At 35.6% G+C, this 23,792-nt stretch overlaps 1 protein-coding gene across 1 annotated transcript in view; it reads right to left on the bottom strand.

Moving 5' to 3' along the window:
- The window catches only part of PRKN (parkin RBR E3 ubiquitin protein ligase), an 821,278-nt gene that overhangs the window by 530,650 nt on the left and 266,836 nt on the right, over positions 1 to 23,792 (bottom strand). Inside the window, exon 5 of the mRNA XM_058168152.1 lies at positions 9,840 to 10,041. Coding sequence (XP_058024135.1) covers positions 9,840 to 10,041 — 202 coding nt within the window. The remainder of the gene's footprint in view (positions 1 to 9,839; positions 10,042 to 23,792) is intronic.

The following is a 23,792-nucleotide window of genomic DNA, read 5'->3' as shown; positions in this document are numbered from 1 at the left end:
TTTAAAAGGTTCTGGTGAGCAGACAACTCAGCTGGGATCGTCAAAACCCTTTAAAAGCTTTTTTTTCCTCTGGCAATCCCAGCTGAGTTGCCTGATCATAACAGCCTTTTAAAAGCATTTTTTTTATGAAGAAGAATCTCTCGGCTGAAGAGGTTGTAGAAAAAATGCTTTAAACAAAAAAAAAAAAAGTTGGCCACACCCACCCAGTCACATTATCCCCCCACAGAACCGGTAGTAACAAATTTTACATTTCACCCCTGGACAAGGTCCAAGGTCAAGGCCCATAGTTTTAGAAATTCTAGGCACCATTTTAGTCAATGTAATTTTCAGCACTTTTTACTAAGTTTTCCTCTTAACAATCCAAGGGACAACCATTTTCATACAGAATGAACACTTCTATCCAAGATTTTAGTTCAATTCTCATGTTCTACTTTATTGTTTATATTTGCCAACACCATACTTAAGGCATAGGACCGTTATAAAAGAAATAGTAGTTTAGAACTTGGTAGTTCCCTCCTCACCACTGACACAATCTTCATTCTATTAGGCCGCTAAAATAATTAATCTGTTAGGCTTAATATAAAGTCTTATTTTGCACTTTTTCTTTCTCACTTACTAACAGGTGTCTAGATATTGCATGTTCCCAAGCCAAACGCTAGCAAGAGAGTACAACTTTAACACTTTGTTCCCACAGTACTCTTTGCTGTGTTGGTGTCCATGTAGTGTGTTCCATTGTGCCTACAATTTAAATACAACTGTTTGCTCCTATACAAAATCCAGACTGTGGGAAGAGGAAGGCTCAATAATGAATATAACAACTTTAACATAACATAACATAACATAACATAACAACAGAGTTGGAAGGGACCTTGGAGGCCTTCTAGTCCAACCCCCTGCCTAGGCAGGAACCCTACACCATCTCAGTCAGATGGTTATCCAACATTTTCTTAAAAATTTCCAGTGTTGGAGCATTCACAACTTCTGCAGGCAAGTCGTTCCACTTATTAATTGTTCTAACTGTCAGGAAATTTCTCCTTAGTTCTAAGTTGCTTCTTTCTTTGATCAGTTTCCACCCATTGCTTCTTGTTCTACCCTCAGGTGCTTTGGAGAACAGCCCGACTCCCTCTTCTTTGTGGCAACCCCTGAGATATTGGAACACAGCTATCATGTCTCCCCTAGTCCTTCTTTTTATTAAACTAGACATACCCAGTTCCTGCAACCGTTCTTCATATGTTTTAGCCTCCAGTCCTTTAATCATCTTTGTTGCTCTTCTCTGCACTCTTTCTAGAGTCTCAACATCTTTTTTACATCGTGGAGACCAAAACTGGATGCAATATTCTAAGTGTGGCCTTACCAAGGCATTATAAAGTGGCACTAACACTTCACGTGATCTTGATTTTATCCCTCTGTTTATGCAGCCCAGAACTGTGTTGGCTTTTTTAGCAGCTGCTGCACACTGCTGGCAAGGACCTTAAATTAACACACCTGATACCAATGTTACTGTCCTAGATCCTGCACTTTTTTTAGTAACTCAAAAAAGAATAAATTTAACTACACAAGACAATCCTGGCAATGTTTTTTGTATTTTGGACTTGTCCTACATTTCCTTGATGTATGACCATTTCCTTGATGTATGACCACAACTGAGCCCAAATTTCCATTGCTAAGCAGTTAAGTAATTTTTTTTTGCATTTTAAGACCATTTTTGCCACATGTTGTAAAATGAATCACTGCAGTTGTTAAATTAGTAACATGGTTCGTAAGTGAATCTGGCTTCCCCATTGACTTTGCTTGTCAGAAGGTCGCAAAAGGTGATCACATGACCTCATGACACTGAGGTGTATCATCAATACACGCCAGTTGCCAAACAACCAAATTTTGATCACATGACCACTGGGATTCTACAAGGGTTGTAAGCGTAAAAAAGCATCATAGTTACCTTTTTCAATGCTGTTGCAACTTCAAATGACCATTAAATGAATGGTTGTAGGTCAACAACTATCTGTATTTATATGTAGGATAATGCAGTGCTGGTTTACTGTGGCCAGAGGTGATCCTAGGATGGAACACTGAAGAAGACTGAAGACTTAATAGTCTAGCTTTGGTCTTCAATAATATTCTAAGTAGGTTTCATGCTGTCCTCATAACCAGGCAGATTGGACTGGGAATTGTCATCAAACATAAATCTGGGGAAGGTTGGCATAAATGTTATTAAATATTTCAATTAATTGGTCTCAAGAAGCACATAATAATAAAGATCCTCAGTAACAGCACTGGGATGAAGGTCATGATATAATACCATAGATCAGGGGTCTCCAACCTTTTTATCTTCAATTCCCATGGCTGGCTGGGGAATTCTGGGATCTGAAATTAATGTTTTAAAGTTGCCAGGAATGAACACTCCTGCCATAGACCAAGGAAGAAAAGATTGAGGCTCATACTGTTTGAGGAGAACCTTAAATTTATTTAGTCTAATACTGTGTTGAGGACACCACTAGTTAACATTGTGTAAATATTCTGCAGGTTGTTGTTGTTTTTTGAAAGAAAAAAGACTCCCAGTGGAATTAGATTATGGCGAACCACATAACAAATTATTTGGGGGCGGGAGAAGAAAAGAGTTTCAAAACCACTATCAAAGAGCTTTGAAGAATCATTGCACTAAATAAGTCATGTGGGAAACAAAATAAATGCCATGAAGCCTAATGCAGCCTCCACAGAAATCTGGAGCATTAAATTTTATATTAACATATAAATTATTCACAAAAATCTGTAACACTTCCTCGTAAGGGTCAGTGATAAATACTTGATGGAACATAAAAGCCATAGACATGCTTATAAATTAGTAAGTGTGTTATGAATGGTATTATAAACCCTTAATAAATTGTAACGGTGTTAAATATTCATAACAGCTGTCATAGAGGACATCTGCGAATCAATGTATCTATGATGTATCACAGGCATTGAAAGATAGATTCATACCACAGCACTAATAAGGAAAGTAAACAGTTGGTTTGGGTGGTCTTTCAAGGTTATTTAGAAGAAAAAGAAAGATGTCCACCAATTGGTTAGAATTGTGTACGAAATGATGATGTAGAAATAGCATATGATCTAGAAATAATCTACATATTATGGAACTTCAAAAGCAGGATCTATTATTAGTCCAAATCATAGATTTATGAGCTTAATTTTCCAAATCCTATTGATTATTTGATTGTGTGCTCAGGAAATAGTGTGATAATTTTCTAATTAATTTTATTAACCAGGACTGATAGCAAAGAACTTCTTTTAACACAGTCAGAATCATATTTGTGTTGTGAACAAATGCATGTTTAAGTCAGTAGATACACCCACTCTCAAAAGTGTTTATGTGATTCTGTGAATGCTGAAAAACCTCAAATCCATAGCTCAGTCATGTGGTCTGATTCAGAAAGGAAAGAAAAGATGGGTGAGAACTTCTCATAGACAATGGTCTATGGAAAGAGTCAGCAAATTTTTTCTGTAAAGGGCCAAATCCCAGCCCTCCATGGGAATGACTAATAGGTCTTCTGGTCAAGGATGGTGCTGGTCCACCAACAAAAAGGCTGCTGATAAATTGCCCCCCTAACTTCCCTAGCTCCACCCCTCACTTCCCTAGCTCCACCTTTCACTCTGGAAGCTAGGATGAATTTCAGGCTGGTCACCTGCCCAGATATTCTTAGTTCACAGACCATGTAGATGGTGGGCCAGATTGGTCCACAGGCTGTAGTTTCCCAACTCCTGCTCTATTGTAATATAAAACCCTCTTGTGAGAGATCAAAAAGAACAGTTATACCATAGAAAGATATTACCAGAAAGAAATATTGGGGATGAGGCATTTTTGGTTCATTCTTCTTCTTGCTTGTTATGAAAAATTGAAGTTCCTGCTGCTTTATCAGAAAGAATAGCAGGTTTATTCCTTTGAAACGATAGTGGAATGTTTTTTTCCTTTAATCTGAAACTAGTTAGGAAAAAATAGGCACATTATATTTTAGAAAAGAATGAAATTCTTAAAGCTAAAATCATCCAATCCTAACCTATTCCTGTCCTGGCTTCTTTGACTGGCTGATTTTGGGAAGTGGCCATTTTGAAAGAGGGTACTGGACAATTTTCACCCAGTTTCCAACTTCTGGTTAAGGGAAAAGTTTGTTGACAGCGTGGTAGGGAATTTGAAGTTAAAACAGTTTCCCATTTTTTAGATAAAATATACATGTGTAACTCATCTTGCTCCTTTTCTGTGGCAGTCCATTCTACGATGACATTCTTCCAAAAACTGGAAACTTTTTGATATATATATATATTTTATACAATCTTAGACTGTTCCTTTAATTGTGGCTATACCAACTCATAGGTGTCTGTAACTATCCACAAGGCCAAAATGACAACATCTGCATCATCATACAAATTATGTACTTGTATGATACTATTTCCATAACTAATTAAAGCCTTATCAATTATATCATGACACCATAATGCTTTTATTTTCACTTCCTCTCCTAACCTTCTCCCCTCTCCACTTCCCATGCCTAGACTCCAGCATTTTTGTGGATTTGGAGCATTCCCAATTCTAAATCAGACACATTTTAATGGAATCTTCCCACTTGATCTGTATGCTGCTGTAATTTAAGACAATTCCTTGTCTACCTTTTGACTCAGGCAGAAACCATCCCAGTCTGTGAAACTCTCATAAAACACTGAAAGCACCCAAGGCAGTTTAAGTGACCCATTATCAAGCAGAATTACCAATTAGAACTGCTTCCATTCTTAAATAAAAGTGCCATGCAAAATATTCCAGAGTCCTGCTTGCCTGTTTGAAATTGGATTTGCCATTAATTGCATCTTCCATTACAGTTAGTCCTCGACTTACGGCCACAATTCAGCCCAAAATTTCTGTTGCTAAGCAAGACAATTGTTAAGTAAGTTTTGCCCCATTTTAAGACCTTTCTTGCCACAGTTGTTAAGTGAATAACATGGCTTCCCCACAAATCACAATTGATAATTACATGACACTGCAACCATCATAAATACCAGTTGCCAGTAATTGTCGTAAATGGTTAAAAATGATCATAAGTCACTTTTTTCAGTCACATTGTAACTTTGAACGGTTACTAAATGAATGGTTATAAAGAAGGACTACCTGCATTGTTATACATGTTACAGGAAGATGAAAATGCAAAAAGCTAGCAAATTTATTCTTCCACATAAACAAAAAATAATAATCATCATAGTGGTCTTCTATTACCTTTCCACGATAAACAATCCCAGTTAAGAAATGAGATGCAAATTAAATCTTGTCAAATTATGAGATAATTTAATCACTGGCAATTTAGTCAAGAATATCCCAAAGAATTTCAGGCTTGATTCAAAAGTACATTGATCTCTTTGGCAAGCGTATAAAAACTGAACAAAATGGGAAATGGGACCCTTGTAATTATGAGGTTCCCAGCACTAGCATAGACTGCAATAAATTACAAAGTCTGCATTCCATTTGCTGAAATAGTCTCAATTTATCATTTTATTTTAAAGAGATTCCATTATGCTAATGTCTTACAAAAGCACTTTCTGGTCTTTCTAGAAGGTCAACAGGGGACACAAATTATGAGATTTAGAAGTATGTCAGAGAGGAAAGCAAAAGTACTAAGTTTTAATAAAGAGTGACATAAACATGGCTACTTTCAACAATTTTAGAAAAATACTTTGTGCAGACTTATCTATAGATATGTCTCTTATTTTCACTTGTCTCTTGTTAATAATAGAAGCCAGTTCATTAAAATGTGGTTTACTTTATAAAATATCATTTCCTACTACAAAATATTTAAGATATATATTTTTGTGTGTGTGTGGCATATTGCCCAGATACGCACATCTCAAGAATAATAAAATATTATGCCTTGAAATGAAAATAGTTTGTCTCTAAGAGTTGAAAAGAAATATGGCTTCTAAATGTAGCATTTCAACAAACAGACTTTTCCCTAAAAAAGATAAATCTTGTACATCTTTCACTGCCATGGGAAGAAATCAGAATCTATTTAAATGCATTTTTATATAATACGAGAATTCCTACAGTGTGGAACAATTGCTCAGTTAAAATACCGCAGATAATGCTTATTATAGTTGCTTTGTTAAAGATAGAATTGGAATAGTATTAATAGAGCCATTTTGAATCAAGTGTCGTGCAAGATGTCATATACATGACATGTTTAAAAATAACTATCTGTTTCTATTAATGCATTAAGGTTTTCAAAAAGCAGCATATAACATAGGTATCCTTACGGAAAACGGTATATAAATTTTAAATTAGGAGATAAGGGCACAGATTTTAAACTGTATGAAAATGTATGTGTATATTTTAATTTAAATATTTAAATAAACGTCAAATTTAAAGGTAAATCAATCAGAATACAGGACATTTTTTTTTAGTTTTATGCCTTCAAGCCAATCTTGACTCCTGACAATCAAGTCACTGGACCAGTCACTGCAGTTTTGTTGGCAACATTTCAGAAGTGACCTTGCCTTCTTCTTAAGGTTATGAAAGAGTGATTGAATTAAGGTTCCCCAATTGGCTTTATGCCAAATGGTGGGACTAGAACTCAAGAGTTTTCCAATTTCCAACCTGGAGACCTAACCACTGCACCAAAGTGGCTCTGCATGGCGCAGAATATAGAAAATAAAATAGATTCAGCTATTAAAAGAACTATGTAAAGGCATCTGCTTCTTCATGCGTTCCCTTGTTTTGAAGAGCACAAAGTACCATTAATGAATGAAGAACATTTGAAACTGATAAACTGTGAGTATGAGATTATTATTTCTGCTTAGAATGGACAACCTTAATAGTTCATCTCAAATGCAATTACTGCAGGTTCGAGCCCGGCCCAAGGTTGACTCAGCCTTCCATCCTTTATAAGGTAGGTAAAATGAGGACCCAGATTGTTGGGGGGGCAATAAGTTGACTTTGTAAAAATATACAAATAGAATGAGACTATTGCCTTATACACTGTAAGCCGCCCTGAGTCTTCGGAGAAGGGCGGGGTATAAATGTAAACAAAAAAAACAAAAAAAAAAATTTCTCCCTCTTTCTCCCTCCTCCTTCTTTCTCTCCCCCTCCCTCCCCCCCCACGCGCGCACACACACACACACACACACACACACACACGTATATGCTACATATCCTCTCTCTTTGCCATGGTCAGCTTGACTAGGCTTTATTCTTTTCAGTTCTTTAATGTTATTTTATTAGCTGAAAAAGGATTCTTCTATTCTTTCTTGAAGACGAAACAAAAAAAAAATCCCCAGAGATTATGTTCTTATACTTACAGGCAGTAGGTTTAATCTGTTCTGTATTGAACAAATTAATCTTTTTATTCAGAGATCAAATGATCTTTTGCTGATGTAAAAGAACTGCAATTTATCAACCTGTGCCATATTAATGTAAAGGGAAAAAATGCACATACTATATTTCTACTTCTTGTGGCCACTATCTTGGAGAAAAACAACATGTGATTTATGAAATAAAAATACTTATCACTACACCTACAGCTTGATAAAACTTCAAAACATGACCCTATGTAATATGAGTACTGAAAAAAATTCACCTAGTTCCTGAAATGACTATTTCAAACCAATGAGCTTGGATGAATGCTGATTTAATTGCAATTTAGCATGTTCTTTTAATCCATCAAATGTTGCTTAATCCATGAAAGAGTAGTACAAACAAGCAAGTTCTCCATTTGAAATGTTTGTTCTAACATTAAAAAAATAATTTTCTCTGTACTGAACTTAAGGATTTCTTTTGATAGGAGAGGATAAATTCCTAGGCATCCTATTTTTAATGAAGGAAGATGGAAACAGTCACACACAGCAGCAAGTGTGCTGTTGACATACATGATTCATTTGTTGAGCATTTACAGCTGCTCCCACTGCACTATATCACAATAGAAGTGCATGCTTTACCAGAGGCTCTTTAGATGGGTCACTGCTCCCATTTTGATGGAGTTCTCAAGGAAAAAATAAATCTACTTCCTCCTTCCCCCACCAAAATAAAACCTACAGATTATTTCAGGTCTTGAATATTCCGATTAATGCAATATTAAAATCAGTAAGAGGAGATGAGCATCATATTGTTTCTTGACCTGAAAGTAATTTGACAGTGTAAGTTTGGACATGTGACAAGCAATTCAGTAATTTGGATTGCTTCTTTGCCTTAGGCAAAAGGAGTCAGAACATTTTTTTTTTTGCAGATGCTCAATAACGAAACAAATTTTAGTTTTGTAAGAATCTTTCTTCTTGTAATTCTAGGAAGGTACTGTCAAGAGTGCTCTTTATCTAGCGCAAAGGATTCAGCTGTACTCAGTTCCAATTTGAAGTTCCTACTGGATCCTATGTCAGGGGTGAAATCTACTTACCTTCCTTACCGGTTCGGAAGTACATGTGCTGCATGCGTCACATGTGCGCTCAGACCTTTGCTCATGCGCAAAACCTTCGCACATTACAGGAAGTAATGTGCAAAAACACATTAAAACCAGGAAGTAATGAAGCCCAGGAGGGGGGGTGGAGCTTTGCTCCACCATCGCTACCAGATTGCCTAACCAGCGGCCATGATCGCTACCAGATCAGGCGATCCGGTCCGAACCAGGAGCATTTCACCCCTGTGCTATGCATAATTTGAAAAAAATAATAATAATCACACATTGCTAATAACCTACTCATGATAAGAAATGAGTACATATCTGCAGTTCTGATATGACTATGGAGAAATCCTACTTAATAGATACATTTAATATTATATTTAGAATCATAAATAACCAGGTAGATGAGGGCTAAAATAGTGTGGGAGCATTTGTTCATTTTTGTTTCTCCTAATGCTTGTTGTCAGCTAACAAATGTTGCATATTTGCATTTCAGCCTCTGATGCAATTACATTGCATGCAGGGGTGAAATCTAAATTTTTTTTTGCTACCGGTTCTGTGGATATGGCTTGGTGGGGGTGTCATGTGACTGGGTGGGCATGGCTATGTGACTGGGAGATCAAAAGACAGAAACTCACTAGCAATGTTCTGCTGGAGCAGGGTTAGACTAAATGACCTCCAGGTCCCTTCCAGCCCTGGATTATCCTCTGAAGCTGCCTCTAGTGCCAAGTATGTTCTCCTTCCTTCCTCTCGTCCTTCCTTCCTTCCTCTCATCCTTCCTTCCTTCCTTCCTTCCTTCCTTCCTTCCTTCCTTCCTTCCTTCCTTTCCTGCCTCCTTTCTTTCTCTCTCTCAAAAATGAACCCCACCCACACACACCCCGTTTTTCCTCAGCAGGCTTCCCTGATAGTCAAACCAAAAAACGGCGGGGTGGTGGTGGTGGTCCAAGCTTCAGGGAAGCCTGCTGGGAGGAAAAACGGATTCCCCCCCTCTGTTTTTTTGGCTAGCACCCAGCTGAGCTGCGCAATCATCAGAGGCTTTTTTTTTTTACTTTTAAAAGCATTTTTTCGGCCGAAGAAAAAATGCTTTTAAAAGTAAAAAAAAAAAAAACTTTGATGATCGCGCAGCTCAGCTGGGCATGGGGGGGGGGGCAGGGATTTTTGCTACTGGTTCTCCGAACCACCTGCCGCCATCGCTACCAGATCGGGTGATCCGGTCTGAACCGGGAGCATTTCACCCCTGATTGCATGGCATTTGTGTGATGATGTCATCAGGCATGTGTCACCATTTTTCCCATCATGGACACATATACCATGAATTTTCAGCTACACAGAAAACTTTACAAGGAAGAAAGAAAAATTTGAATGTGTCAATTTTGAATGGGAAAATTCATGTTGTTCAGCTGATCTTTAATAACTTACCCGATGGAATAGGAATTCTGTTGTCCAAAATCACAGCGAGTCCCAATGAGTCAGAAGGCAAAAGGTTCGTACTAAGATCCACACGAGTGAGACTTGTGGGTTCTCTTCCATTGCTTGAGAGGTGGATCCTAGGGTTTTCATTCTCACTCTTCTGCCGATTCTGAATAATATGAACAATACTTTGCTGGGGTAGATCACAGTTCTGGAGGGGAGAAAAGTCAAATTCCCATACACGTTAGTTTGAAATCCTCATTATCATCTCATCTAATTTTTTAATACAGTTCTCAAATATACTTAATATAGAATGAGTGGCCAATGGCCAGAATGTCTGATGATAACACTAAGGGTAATGAATGAAGAAAAAGTGACCAACGTAAATGGCTAAACAGGGCATGACTTCCTTCACCAACAAGTCAAAATATTTGGACATTACTATACCCGGAAAAACAACAACATCAAAACCAATCAACCTTGATAAATTGTTTTACATAAAGATGGCAAAGATGGATTCATTGAGCCTTGTGTTTCAAAAGTATCACTGGAAAGTAAATTGCAAAATTTTATATGACCCCATGGGCTACTTTACTCAAAAATTATGTAGGACTACTTTTAATTCTTCTTCTTCTTCTGGAACCTCAAAATGTAGAGATTATGTTTACCTCTAGGTGAGAACCAGCACTTTGAATTGGATTTATATGGCAGGCAACATGGTGACTATAAGATGGGCATGATACTAGCACTAATAGAGCTTCCTGACTAGCCATGTGGCCCTATATGAGGAAGAGGGAAATAGGGTGAAGAGGCAGAAAATGGGTGAACAAACATAGTCTAGGGCCGTGATGGTGAACCTATGGCATGCATGCCAGAGGTGGCACGCAGAGCCCTCTCTGGTGACACGTATGCCGTCCCCCCACGTCAGATCTCCGTGGCGTTTCTTTCATGAGCTTCTGTTTCCCTGCAAATGATGAAACAGAAGCTCACGAAAGAAAAAGATCTTACCTCTTGCCGCGCTCCTGGTATTGGGATGCCGTGCCTCATGCCGGCCAGCTGGCCTTTGGGTCTCTGCCGCACATGTGTGTATGTGTGGACATGTGCACATTTGTGCATATCCCACACATGCACATATTCATGCATGCCCTGCACATGCACACACACATGTCCATGCATGTCCACCTTTTAGTTTGGGCATGCACGCATGCGCAGTTTGGGCACTCGGTGTCTAAAAGGTTTGCCATCACTGGTCTAGAGAATGGTCAGATAAAAGAGGCTCAGAAGGGACACGTCCTAACTTCACAGGCTATAAAGGAAGCAGTGGGAGATTTGCACTTTCAGACTTAAAAGATTCCGTTAATGTAGCCTTATAATAAAGTGGAATTAGCTCAACCTATCAAAAAACAAGAATGTCCAGTTGCCTCTTGAAAAAGGGGACAACCATGACCTGAGAATCTCCATAGACAATCATCTGGTTGTGTTTCCTGCCTGATTTACCTGGGAAGGCTGACATCAATCCTGCACATTTGTATTCCCTTTGCCCCATTTCTCAAAGTGTTTCTCATGTACTACGTTCTCCATTCATTCTGTGTTTAGCAGCCACTTTCAAAATCCCATCCATTTCTAGAGGGCTTTTGCAACAATTCCTTGTGAATGCAGTGATTCTCAGGTTTTTTTTTTTCCTGAAATCTGTCTGAGAATTATAGGGTCTCAAAAAAATCTTTGAATAAACTGTCAGTTACTTGTAAAGTCATACTTCTTCATACTAAGTGTCCTTTAACACTAAAGATGTACATTCATAATAACTTTTATAGAGAATCCATTATTGGCATAATTAGCAAAATCAAACTTTTCCTGGAAAAATCACATACAAAATTGAGTTTTGTTAGTCTATTTGATAACCCAGTACTAATTCAAATGGCCTTATTTTCTGTGATAACAAGAGAAATCATATTCAAGTAGAGGACAAATCTTATATGTTCAGTATGCATTCTGTGGATTACTGCTTTGGAACCATTTTGGACATCTAATTGGAGAAGTGACATATTAAAGTTTAATAATAGTTTGTTAATACTTTATTTTCCACATACTTTATTTTGAAGTATATGGATTTTGGATTGTTGTCCTTCAGTTTCAGAAATGTTGTTTCCCATAGCGTCCTTGAATTTGCAATCTGCTTGGAAAAAACTTACTTCACAAAAGGTTGCAATAATAAAATATGTATATAAGAGTGAAGAACACAATATTGTGTTAACTAGACAGGATAGTTTACAAATCTATTAATCTGATTCACTGATGTAACATGTCTGCCTAATTGCAATTTAACACTAAATGCTGAATAATCAGTGATGGATTCCAGATTTATCTTACTTATTGTTGGTGCACAGAGGGAAATGTGTCTGCCAGTACTGGTTAAATAAATAAATTTTTATTTTAATCCATCAATTTTATTGATGAAATAAAAATAGAACATGGTAAATGTGTAATATATAATATGGTAAGATATACATTATACATGGTAAATGTATAATATTGCCATTTAAACCATAATACAGGAAAGTAGCACAACATATAAAATCTGGACTAAAATATGAAACCAGTTCATGCAACTTTTATGCTTACCATTCCAACAAGTACAACTATAAGATATTTTTTTTCTTTTATGACACAATTAGCTTGTGTAACAATTGAGAAATTAATAATGATTACTAGAAAGATGAGGCTATAACACTAGACAAAGCTGTCACATATGAAACAGCTTTTGAAACTTAAAGTTCTACATTCACTTTAATGTAAAATCAATTCTCAGGGATAGATTTCAGGAGGGACATAAATTAACACACTAAAAAAGGGTGAGAATCATAAAAAGTCTTCCACAGAGAAAAAACTAAAAACACTACATCTGATCACTCTATTATTACTACCCTTTAAAACTTAGAGGACAGATTGCACGTTGTAAGTGTGGTGCATAGAAAGAAAATCAGGAAAAAATACATGCGTATCCACCTTGCACAATTAATTTCATTTTTGCATAGAGATATAAGGACTGGGAAACAGAAGTTTAAATCACCAGTAGATGGCAGGAAATAGCAATTTTCATTTTTTATTTGCTGTCATCTAGGTTCTGCATTCCAGATCTGCTTGTTCTACTTTTGCTGCATGGCCAAATGGTGACAGGCAAGGCATTAGAAAATGGGTCAAAAAAGGCCTTTCCCACCCTTTCCTTACTCTTTTAGGAAAAATGAGATATTACAGAGCCTGAAGTCTAAATTCTGTCATTATATGCAAACAATTGCCTGAGACTAATTAGCCCAAATAATGAAGCAAGTGCAATGTTGTAGTCAGAATCCATTAACGGATGCAAAACCCCTGCTACTTTACAAAAATACCAAAAAATATTCACTGTTTCCCAAATTATTTCATAATGTGGGAAATGGAGGACTGAAGATGGCGCCAAAAACCTAAACCAATGACTGTGGTAGAACTAACTGGCAAATAGATTGGCTTTTCAATAATTCCTCTCAAGACAAGGATCTAGAAGCGCTCCTGATAACTTCTCTTTGCAAGGAGATCTCAAGATAGATGGAATACCTAACTTGCTCAAACCATGAAAGACACTGATTTCGCATATTTTATTTTCTAATTACTTTTGGAAATTACTTTTCAGCTATTAGGAATCTTTAGGATCAGACAAGTTTGACAGTGGTGGGTGAGTTTCCTTTAATCTTTAGCAAAATAAATGTTAACTACTAATAAATGTTAACTTGGATTCAATGTGGGCAATGGGCACCTTAGAGAGTTATGTATATAGAATAGCACCCGTGTCATAACTCTGCTACGGAGCTGCATTGGTTGCCAGTTTGTTTCTGGGTCCAATTCAAGGTATTATTTTTAAACTTTAATGTCCTTTATGGCATGGACTGGATTATCTGAGGGACCACTTTGCCCTTATTACATCGGTCTATCCATTAGATCTAGCAAAGAGAGCATGCTTTAGGTCCTGCCTGCTAGGGACTTACACTTAAGAGGGTTCCATGAGATGCACCTTCTCTGCCATGTTGTCTGATTCGTGGAATGAATTCGTGGAATTCGCCTGCAGAAGTTGTGAATGCTCCAACGCTGGAAATTTTTAAGAAAATGTTGGATAACCATCTGACTGAGATGGTGTAGGGTTTGTATTGTATTGTATTGTATTGTATTGTATTGTATTGTATTGTATTGTATTGTATTGTATTGTATTGTATTGTATTGTATTGTATTGGTATTGGTATTGGTATGGTATGGTATGGTATGGTATGGTATGGTATGGTATGGTATGGTATGGTATGGTATGGTATGGTATGGTTTTATTATATTATATTATATTATATTATATTATATTATATTATATTATATTATATTATATTATATTATATTATATTATATTATATTATATTATATTATATTATATTATATTATATTATTTTATATTATATTATATTATATTATATTATATTATATTATATTAATGTTCTGGCCCTACCCCAAACTGAAGTCATATTCATCCCAGTTAATGTTCCATAAATCCCACATGTCAACAGGCTGGGGATCTCAGGGGATCTGTGATATTCTAAGATGTCTCTCTCCTAAATCTGGTTGTATTGTTTGTGAGATAATACAAACAAACAAAGAAATAATTTTAAACATTAGTTCTGGAATAAAAAGCAAAAGGGTGATTAATCGATTTTATAAACTTACAAACAGATTAAGGGGTCCAGGTAAATTTCAAATAAGATGTTGAAATTAATTATAAAGAATCCATTTGTTGTTGTTGTTGTTTAAATAAGATTTTAGAAATTGGACAGAGAGAACTAGAGGGACTAAAGATTGTAATTAAAGGGAAAGGAAACCTAAACTTGATTTACAATTACAGAATGAAACAAAGCATTCTAAGATTAGACATAATGCAGGATATTTTTGAACAATTGACTCAGAAATTAATTTTAGTAGTACCAACAAAGTGATCTGCCTCTATGGAGAGATTGCATCTAAAAGTTATTATAGGAGAAGAACAAATTTTATCTGACAAGACTGAATTGAAAGTGGATTTACAAATGACAGGCTACAAGAATCACATGGAAAAAGATGCTACACTGGACATACAAAAGAAACCAGCTGATGTTTTAATAAATAAAAGGGATATACAAATAATAAACTAAGATAGTGACCTGGATAATTTCCCTATACTGTATTGGATACAGAAGTTGATCGAAGTTTTGAAGAATCTCATGAGAAGAGACAAATAAAAAATAAAAAACCCATTAAGTTCTATGACACTATTTGAATGGACTAAAGAATAAAGATGGCCATAAGTAAAAGGAAGAAATATAAAGTTGGTTTAATTGACTAAGGTTAAAATAGATGTGATATTATGTCGGGTAATCCTTAATGGATACCAGGTATTAGGTGTCCATTAAGGTATTAGGGATTCATTTATAGATAAGAGGTGAGATACAGTATAGGGGAAAGATATAAGAGAAGATGATAAGTTACTAAAATTTACACCTTTGATGATATTGAGAAATCACTTTATATATTAATTATCCTTTTCTTTACTATACTCCTTTACTTTTTCTTCTTATTTTTTCTTTTCTTTTTTCTTTCTTTTCTGCACCTTCTTTCTTTGATTTCTCTATCTTTTTTCAATTTGTATTAGTTTTAACTGCTGTAACTATAATCTTTAATAAAATTACAGTAAACCAATTTCACAGTGTTTGACATGAGCTTGGATGTAACTATGCAGATTATACATATACCCTTTTGGAATTGCAGTGCTAGAATTCCTTGAATTTATACTGTTTTCATGATTTTGTGCAGACATACCTAAGAGATCTCATTAACTTTCTGCAAATGTTTTCTTTATTATTATTTTTTTGAATCAACATTAAACTTGCAATAAATTATTGTATTTGCACAATACTAAATGCAATATACAAAGATCAAAATAAGAGCAGACATTATTGGTGAGAGGCTTGCATTCACAAAGTAAAATATTTTCTAATACAAGCCAAGAACAATGACTTAAGCAGGCATTTCTTAACAAAATAAAATCATGCCACAAAATATTAAAAAGCTCATCAGTGCATCTGCATGCAGTTTTTGTTCAACCATCTCTTCTTTTTCTGTACTTTATTTTAAAGGTTAGTCAGAAAGATAAGCGATACATTTATGTATATGCAATATCTGCATGAAATTATTCATTGCTTTTCTGAGTTCAAAATGCCATAGGAGCTTTATAGCTTTCTTTCTGAGGAATTCTAGTAGCAATTGATAGCAAATTAAAGGAAGTAAGTCTTTTAAAAAACATGCAATCATGATGCTCTCAATCACTCTGAGGCACTATATGGAAATGACTTCTATAGAATCAAGAACTTTTTCACTCTTCCTAGGAGTAAATTATTTTTGCTATTCCAAAAATAAAGAGAGATTGAATACAGTGAATGTACTTCCACTGATGGGTAAAATTAATAATGATACCTTCAAAGCTTACCTTGAAGGTGAAGAAAAGCTAGTTTTCCAAGAACACCTGTTCAAATAAATCCTTTATAAATACTAGAAGACATTGCATCTCAACAGTCAAAAGCAGAGGTGGGTTTCAGCAGATTCTGACCAGTTCTGCGGAACCAATAGTGGAAATTTTGAGTAGTTTGGAGAACCGGTAGTGGAAATTTTGAGTAGTTTGGAGAAATGGTAAATACCACCTCTGACTGGCCCCACCCCCATCTATTCTCTGCCTCCTGAGTCCCAGCTGATTGGGAGGAAATGGGGATTTTGCAGTAACCTTCCCCTTCCACAATAGTTTCTTAGGATCTAAATGCCATCTATAAAACATTTTATAAAAATTTTCCCTTAAATTCTGTGCCTGTGTGAATTTAACATTTCTAACCCAATTTTTTTCCCAAGTTTCCAATAATATTGGCTCCTGAAAACTTTGCGCCCACTTTATCATACAGTCCTTTACCAAGTCCCTTTCAGAATCTATTTCAGGTAACACGTTATACAATCTCTTTATATGCTCCTGAGACTGATTTCTAATTTGCTTTACCAAATTTTCTTCATTCTGCATTATACCAATTTTCTGATCTTCCTTCCATTTAGCACGTAGTTGCTCATATTGAAACCAAGTATAATTTTTCCCTTCTTCTTTTAATACGTGCAGAGATTTTAATTGCAAATTACCTCTTTCAATATACAAAAGATCTTTATATGTAATCATTTCCTGATTCTGTTCTATATTTATATTCTCCATATATATTATTATTAACATATATTATTGCATGCATACATATAGACTAACTTTCTAGGAAGAAATTCCTTAAGAATGTGTTCTCCTAAATAAATTCCTTTGATATTTTTTAAACAAGAAATTACCTAAATAAGGCTGGATAGTAAAAAGGGATAGTGTAATGAATCCTCCACTGTTGGAAGATTGAACTTACTGACCTCTCAGGTACAGTCCAACTCTTGCCTATTGAAACTTGCAACTTAGTTGGGCTGCAGGGCTATAGATAGTCTAGCTGCTTTGGGCCTTGTTCCAGCACAGTCAATCAATCAACTCAATCAATCAGTTCTGTGTCTATATATTCAATAAAAGAGAAATTTTATTTTCTCCAATTTGGGTAAGGTTCTGCTTTAAAACATTGAATCCAGAATGTTCCATTGTTAAAGTAAAATTTCGGCAATGTCGGTGAGTTAGGAGCGTCCTTCATTCAACGTTCATTCTGATATTATTGTCCACCCTTGTGTTATCTCTAAAGAACAGCACAGGTAGATGAACATGAGCTACAAAATGCAATCTACCAAATGATACTCAGGATAAGAGATTACAGAGGTTTGACATGAATGCTGCTGATTAGGCACACATGCTGCACTTCTGCTGATGACTGACTAATGCGACAATCATTTACTGGTGATGAAAGATAAATCTAACTGGCAGTGCCAGAACATTTTTTCCACTAAAATTTGGCTCAAACATAACTATCTCCTGTTTGAAAAAGTCCATGTTTCTGACGCAACTTATAGAATGCAATTCAAATGGAGATGCTTTATCACTTAGATGGTAGGAAAATATAGTTGATTTTCTTAATTAATACATATTATGTAAGAAAAATATAAAAGACAAATATTGTGAATATATAGAAAAGAAAATGGAGTCTCAATATTTTCAAAATCCATAAGCCTCTGATGACCAAGAATTGATATAAGGTGAAAAAAATACAGTAAATGTTTCCATTGTATTTTAATTGTAAAGAGGGCAGTCATGGGAGTGACGAGAGATGCATTCATTGTTTTATTAATTTTTTAATCACTATAGAGTTGCAGCTCTTGACAGTTTACAGGAATAAAAATAGCAACAATAAAAATGTATGCACTAAAATAGTAAAAACATTAAACATTGTTATATATTATATATTAGAAGAAAGTATTTAAATTAAATGATATCTCAAGAGCAGTTAATACTTTGATGGCTCTATTTAATTAATCAAAGGCCTTTTGTGTCAACTTTGTTTTGACCAAGTTCTGGAAGGCCAACAAGATAAAAATAAGTTAAAAAGAATAACTTCCTGGGGAACATCATTCCTAATATAATTCAGTGTCAACCTTACTTTGACAAAGTTCAAATAGGGGGTGATTAATATCAACTGAAAGAAGCAAAAAGAAAGCAGTGTAAGGCTAAAAGGGAAGTTTTTTAAAAAGGTAATTTATCAAGGAACATGAGTTTTGCATTTAAGGTCTTCGCCACATTTTATTCCCTTCTTCTTCCAAATAAATCATGGCAGTTGACAATAAGCTTTTTTATTTGATCATTACTATAATTTCCACAGATAATATGAAATAAAAGATGTTATCTGACTCAAACATCTAAAGCCAAATCTCTCCATTCTAAGTTCAATATTTCATTAATAATTCTACAATGGATCTTTTTCTGATTTGTACAGCATATCTGCATTTTAACAATTGCAAAGTCATTAAAATTATTTAAAAATATAAATGCTTTGTAATTCTTGTAAGATCCCCGCTCCTGTAATGTTATTATATTAGAAAAGAACAAGCAATTGTTAGTAGCATTCTCACTGGTGTAAAATCAGTATTTGCAAAATGAGGGGGGGAACAATAATTTTACACTGAAAATATTTCTGTCTGTTTGCAGTTTTAAAACTAAATGGACTTGATTTATATTTACTTCTGCTCAGATCAATTATTTAATCCTGCCACTGGATTTATAAACTGATGGTGGCATTAGTGTTTTGACAGTGACATTAAAAACCAATCAAGTTGGTACTAAAAGGAATAGCACTGTAAGAGAGTACTAAATTCATATGGAAGTTATTGACAACATTAGGCAATTATAACCACACCATCTCCACACAGTAGTTTTTTGCTATATTTCTGTAACAAAAACTATAAGACTAATTTATTATATCTTAAAGGACTATTAAAAAAACAGTTATATTGCCTTGTATGCTATACCTGATTTTGATTTAGCAGCTATTACTTTATGTCAATATTCTGTCTCTAATATAAGAAATCAACCAACTATAATAACTGGATGAATATATAAAAAAAGGACTACTACTGAGAAACTTGCTAAAGATGATAGATCAGACTCTTTACATGTTTGCTTCTTTCACCATCTATAATCCCAATTCCTTATTTCACAAAGAAGGTAAAGCCACATTTGAATTATTACGAAAAGCCACCACTGATAAAAACTAAAGTTCAGATGCTACAATTAGCTACAATAATTTCAGAGAGAGATCTAGTGACCATTCTCTACCAGATGCCCTCTTACAGGTGTGAGGAGGTCCTTTGGGGAAATGGTACAGACCAACACCCAACAGACTGTTTTTCTCTTCACTGCTCCATCGCTGGAGATTTTTAACAAGAGTGGACAACCATTTGTCTGAAATGGTGTACAGTTTCCTGCTTGAGCAGGGCGTTGATCAGAACACTTCAAAGGTCCCTTCCAAGTCTATTTTTCAATTCCATTCCTTGTGTGTCCTCACAGAGGCTTTTATTATATAAAATTATCAAATTTCCTACTTTACCATTTAGTCTAGCACTAAGTCTATGTTATCTTGTACTATACCCATGCTAACATCTGTTTCTACACATAAAAGTATTTCTTATTTCTAAATAGTGTATTCTTTTTTGTTGCTTGAGCTTATAGTTTAGCCATCATGAAGCCACCTCCAAGTTGGGTACTAGGATAAGAAAGTAAATTAAACTTTGGGACATTTCCCATTAGATACATCTGATTCCTTTTTTATATGCCAATATTCCAATATGTGGGTGAAATTGTGCTGGAAATATAAAATGCAGTTTCCTGCTCAAACTAGACTGCATTTGTACATAATTTATTAATAAACAAAAATACTTTATTCTACAGTTTTCTCTTGCCTGCTGACTTACTCATTTAGTGAACATTCAAAGTTACAACAGTGTAAAAAAAAAAGCTTAGTAACCAAATTTTGCATTTGTGATCATCATAGCAACTTGTGGTCACTTGATTGTCATTCACATGCTTAGCAACTGGCTCATGACAAGTTAATAGAGAATGCAGAAATAAAATCACAAGTTGCAGTCACATGATACCTCACTTAACAACTAAATGGGAAGTGACATCATAAGGAATAAACTACCTGACTCTGTGATCTCTTCCCAAAATCCCCAAAGCTTCAACCAAAAACTGTCTACTATTGACCTCACCCCATTTCTAAGAGGTCTGTAAGGGGCGTGAATAAAAGCACAAGCGTGCCTTCCGTTCCTGTCCTATTGTTTCCTTTCATTATATACAATTAATATAGTTATTACATACTCATATTATATATATGCTTATATATTGTATAGTTTTTACATGCTTATGCTTATATATACTGTGTGACAAAATAAAATAAATAAATAAAATAAGCCATTGTGGTAACGTAATTTTCTTCTTAGTGATTGTGGTGTTTAGTTGCAGGTTCCAACTTTGTCTGCTAAGTGAGGATTACCTGTATTTACCTAGATACTCATATTTTATTTTGCACATAAGAGAATACCCATCCAAATGTGCATACATGCTCAAACAGGGGGGCTATCTTGGCACTACTTAAAAAATAAATTTAAAAATTCTATCAAGGGACAAAAATTACTGAATTTCCCTTTCTTATGTACTAAACAAATATTTAAATTGGTTCAACTCAAATCTTGTGCCAAAATACTATGTTTAATATATAATCATAATAGGCAATTTTAAAATGATTTATTGTAGGTATCACAATAACAAATCATGGTTTGTGATAAGCTAGCAAACCAGACTTAGAAGCCTCAACTGGGACAATTGTAAGCCACGGTTTTGCGTTTGAATGTGAAATACTGCCATTAGGACTGTTACTAACCTTTAGAGACTAACTCCATAGAGAACTAACTGAATGATCATGATATAAACAACTCTAACTGCTGAAATTTAGAAATAAAAGGCTTTGAATGTGAATTTCCTCAGTTCATAACTATGCAATGTATTCCAATGGGATGTTATTCTGCTTGGCATACTAAACAAGACCTGAGTTCATCTGCAGTTATTTTTAGAGGATCTTTATTTTTCTAAACCCTACAAAGATTCAAGCCTGTTCTAGAGATCAAATTGTCAGGTCAATCCTGGCACGTTGAGCAGGGCTTGGAGTAGAAGACCCCCAAGGTCTCTTCCAGCTCTACTCTGATTGAACATGCACCAGATGTCATCTAGTAACTGCTTAAGGGCAGCCCTTCTCTATGATGATATCTGTGTTCTTCTCATCAATATTTGGGAGGTCGCCTCCTCGGAGATGGTCCCTCAGGCAGTTGTGTACCAGGAAGAGTTTTAAAGGAAACAATTCAACACCCTGAATTTTACCAAAAAGCACACTGGAAGCCAAAGCTGCTCATGGAGTAGAGCCATTACTTGCACTGCACTATTTGCTACTTTTGCTGTCACATTCTGCACCAGTTGAAGCTTCTGAATGCTCTTCAAGCATAGCCCCATGTTGAGCACATTGCAGGAGACATGACAGGCATGAATGACAGTGAATAGAGTGTCCCTGTCCAGAAACGGGAACAACTGGTGCCCAACCTTAAGGAATGCAATGGCTCTCCTAAACAAGCACAATCCACGAATGCAGGAAGACACCCAGATTGCACACTGGGTCTGCTTGAGGCACGTTACCACCTCATCGAATAGTGTTTTAATTTAGTATAATTTCTTCTATTATGTATTTCATTGTTGTCATCTGCTTCAAGATACTTCAACATTTGGGTGCAGATAGCAAAATAACCATCATAGTTATGAGAAGCAACAGAAAGGGATTATTTTTGGGATAGCAAATTATACATATACACACACATGAAAACACACACACACGCACACACGCACACAAAGGATCAAGATGCTACTATAAATAGACCCTTTTTTTCTTCATTTCACATTCTCCAACGATGCTTGTAATTGCCAATGCACTTTGTAATGGAGTCAAAGGGAGTACATCCACTGCTACTCTAAACTCTGATTTTCTTGTTCTATATTTGGAAACGTAAGCAATTATTTAGGTTCTAAATTATGGTTAATGGGTATCTAATTATCCACTAAAGAAGGAAATCTTCAAGGCTTACATTGGTCAGGAAACTACTTCAAGCTCCCCTCCGTGCTGGATAAGTACCTAAATAGTTTATGAGTTGGCAGAAAATTGCATTATAAATAGTTGAGGAAATGGGAGGAACACCTAATGTTGAAGCAAGAAAGGAACTGAAAGAAATAATGCATTTTCCAGAAATAACCTCCCTTTTCATGACCTCCTTGTGCAGCAGCTGCCTATCAATTTCCAAACGAGCAATAAATATTAAAATAAATAAAAACGTTGCGCAAGCCTTATCAAAGCTCTGGGCGGCCATTGTTCCCACAAATGTTTTCTTCTGCAAAACCCAGAACGCCTTTTCATCTTTCATCAAAGCAATCTTGCTCCTGCTTCCCTCTTCTCACAAATATTCTTTCTTCAGTTGCTGCCTCTGTCTCGGTGGAAGAGACAGGAGTATCACTTTATGTCCCAGTGTGGGCTGCATCTCCATCGATTGCAAAGGGAAGGGAGGGGGGGGGAATGATTTGAAGGATGTGCCATGACCCTGCAGAGCTCCAAACAGCAGAAACACATGTTAACGATTCCACCAGGCCAGATACGCTGACAAAGGAGGAAATCACGATTGCGTGTCGCCACAAATGTTTGTACGTTTTGCTTTGTTTTTACTCTGACCCCAAGGGATGTTTCCACTGCAAAAACATTTCTAAGCAAGGACGCTGAAGGTTTCACAGTGCATTTGATTCCTGACATACCCACTGAGCTCGAAATAAAATAAATATTTGTCAAAAAATTTCCATACAGACAAAGCCTAGCAATGTGATCCCAGCTCATCTGACCTCTTCATCATATGTTCTCCTTGTCAAACTTTAATGTGTCATAAGTTCTCTGGTGCGACATTTTATCTTTATACTTGAGAGCTGAAAGCAAGGAAGAAAAATATGTTGCCGTCTTAAAACAGCTATATTTAGACAGGTCAGTAATCCCACTATTAGCCTGGGAGAAGCAATTCCATCTCAGGGAATAAGTAGCTTTCCTGTAACTATTTAAAAGTGGTGAATTGTTACTACTTGATTTATAAAAATAAATGGAGAGTGGCCATTTATAATTATTCAGGAATTAAAATGTTTTGGAACAATGCTGTGTCTATGTCTCTCTCTCTCTCTCTCTCATATATATATATATATATATATATATATATATATATTGACTATATATATATATTATATATATATATTTGTTTTCTGAGGTTTTCACGGGTGTTTGTATATAGGTCTTTGGTTGTTCGGGTTTTCTCCCGTGTAAAATTGGAAGTGTCTTGGCGACGTTTCGACAA

Source organism: Ahaetulla prasina, chromosome 1 (genome assembly GCF_028640845.1).
Source record: "Ahaetulla prasina isolate Xishuangbanna chromosome 1, ASM2864084v1, whole genome shotgun sequence".
Classification (NCBI taxonomy): domain Eukaryota; kingdom Metazoa; phylum Chordata; class Lepidosauria; order Squamata; family Colubridae; genus Ahaetulla; species Ahaetulla prasina.
This window is presented reverse-complemented; position numbering and strand designations above follow the sequence as displayed.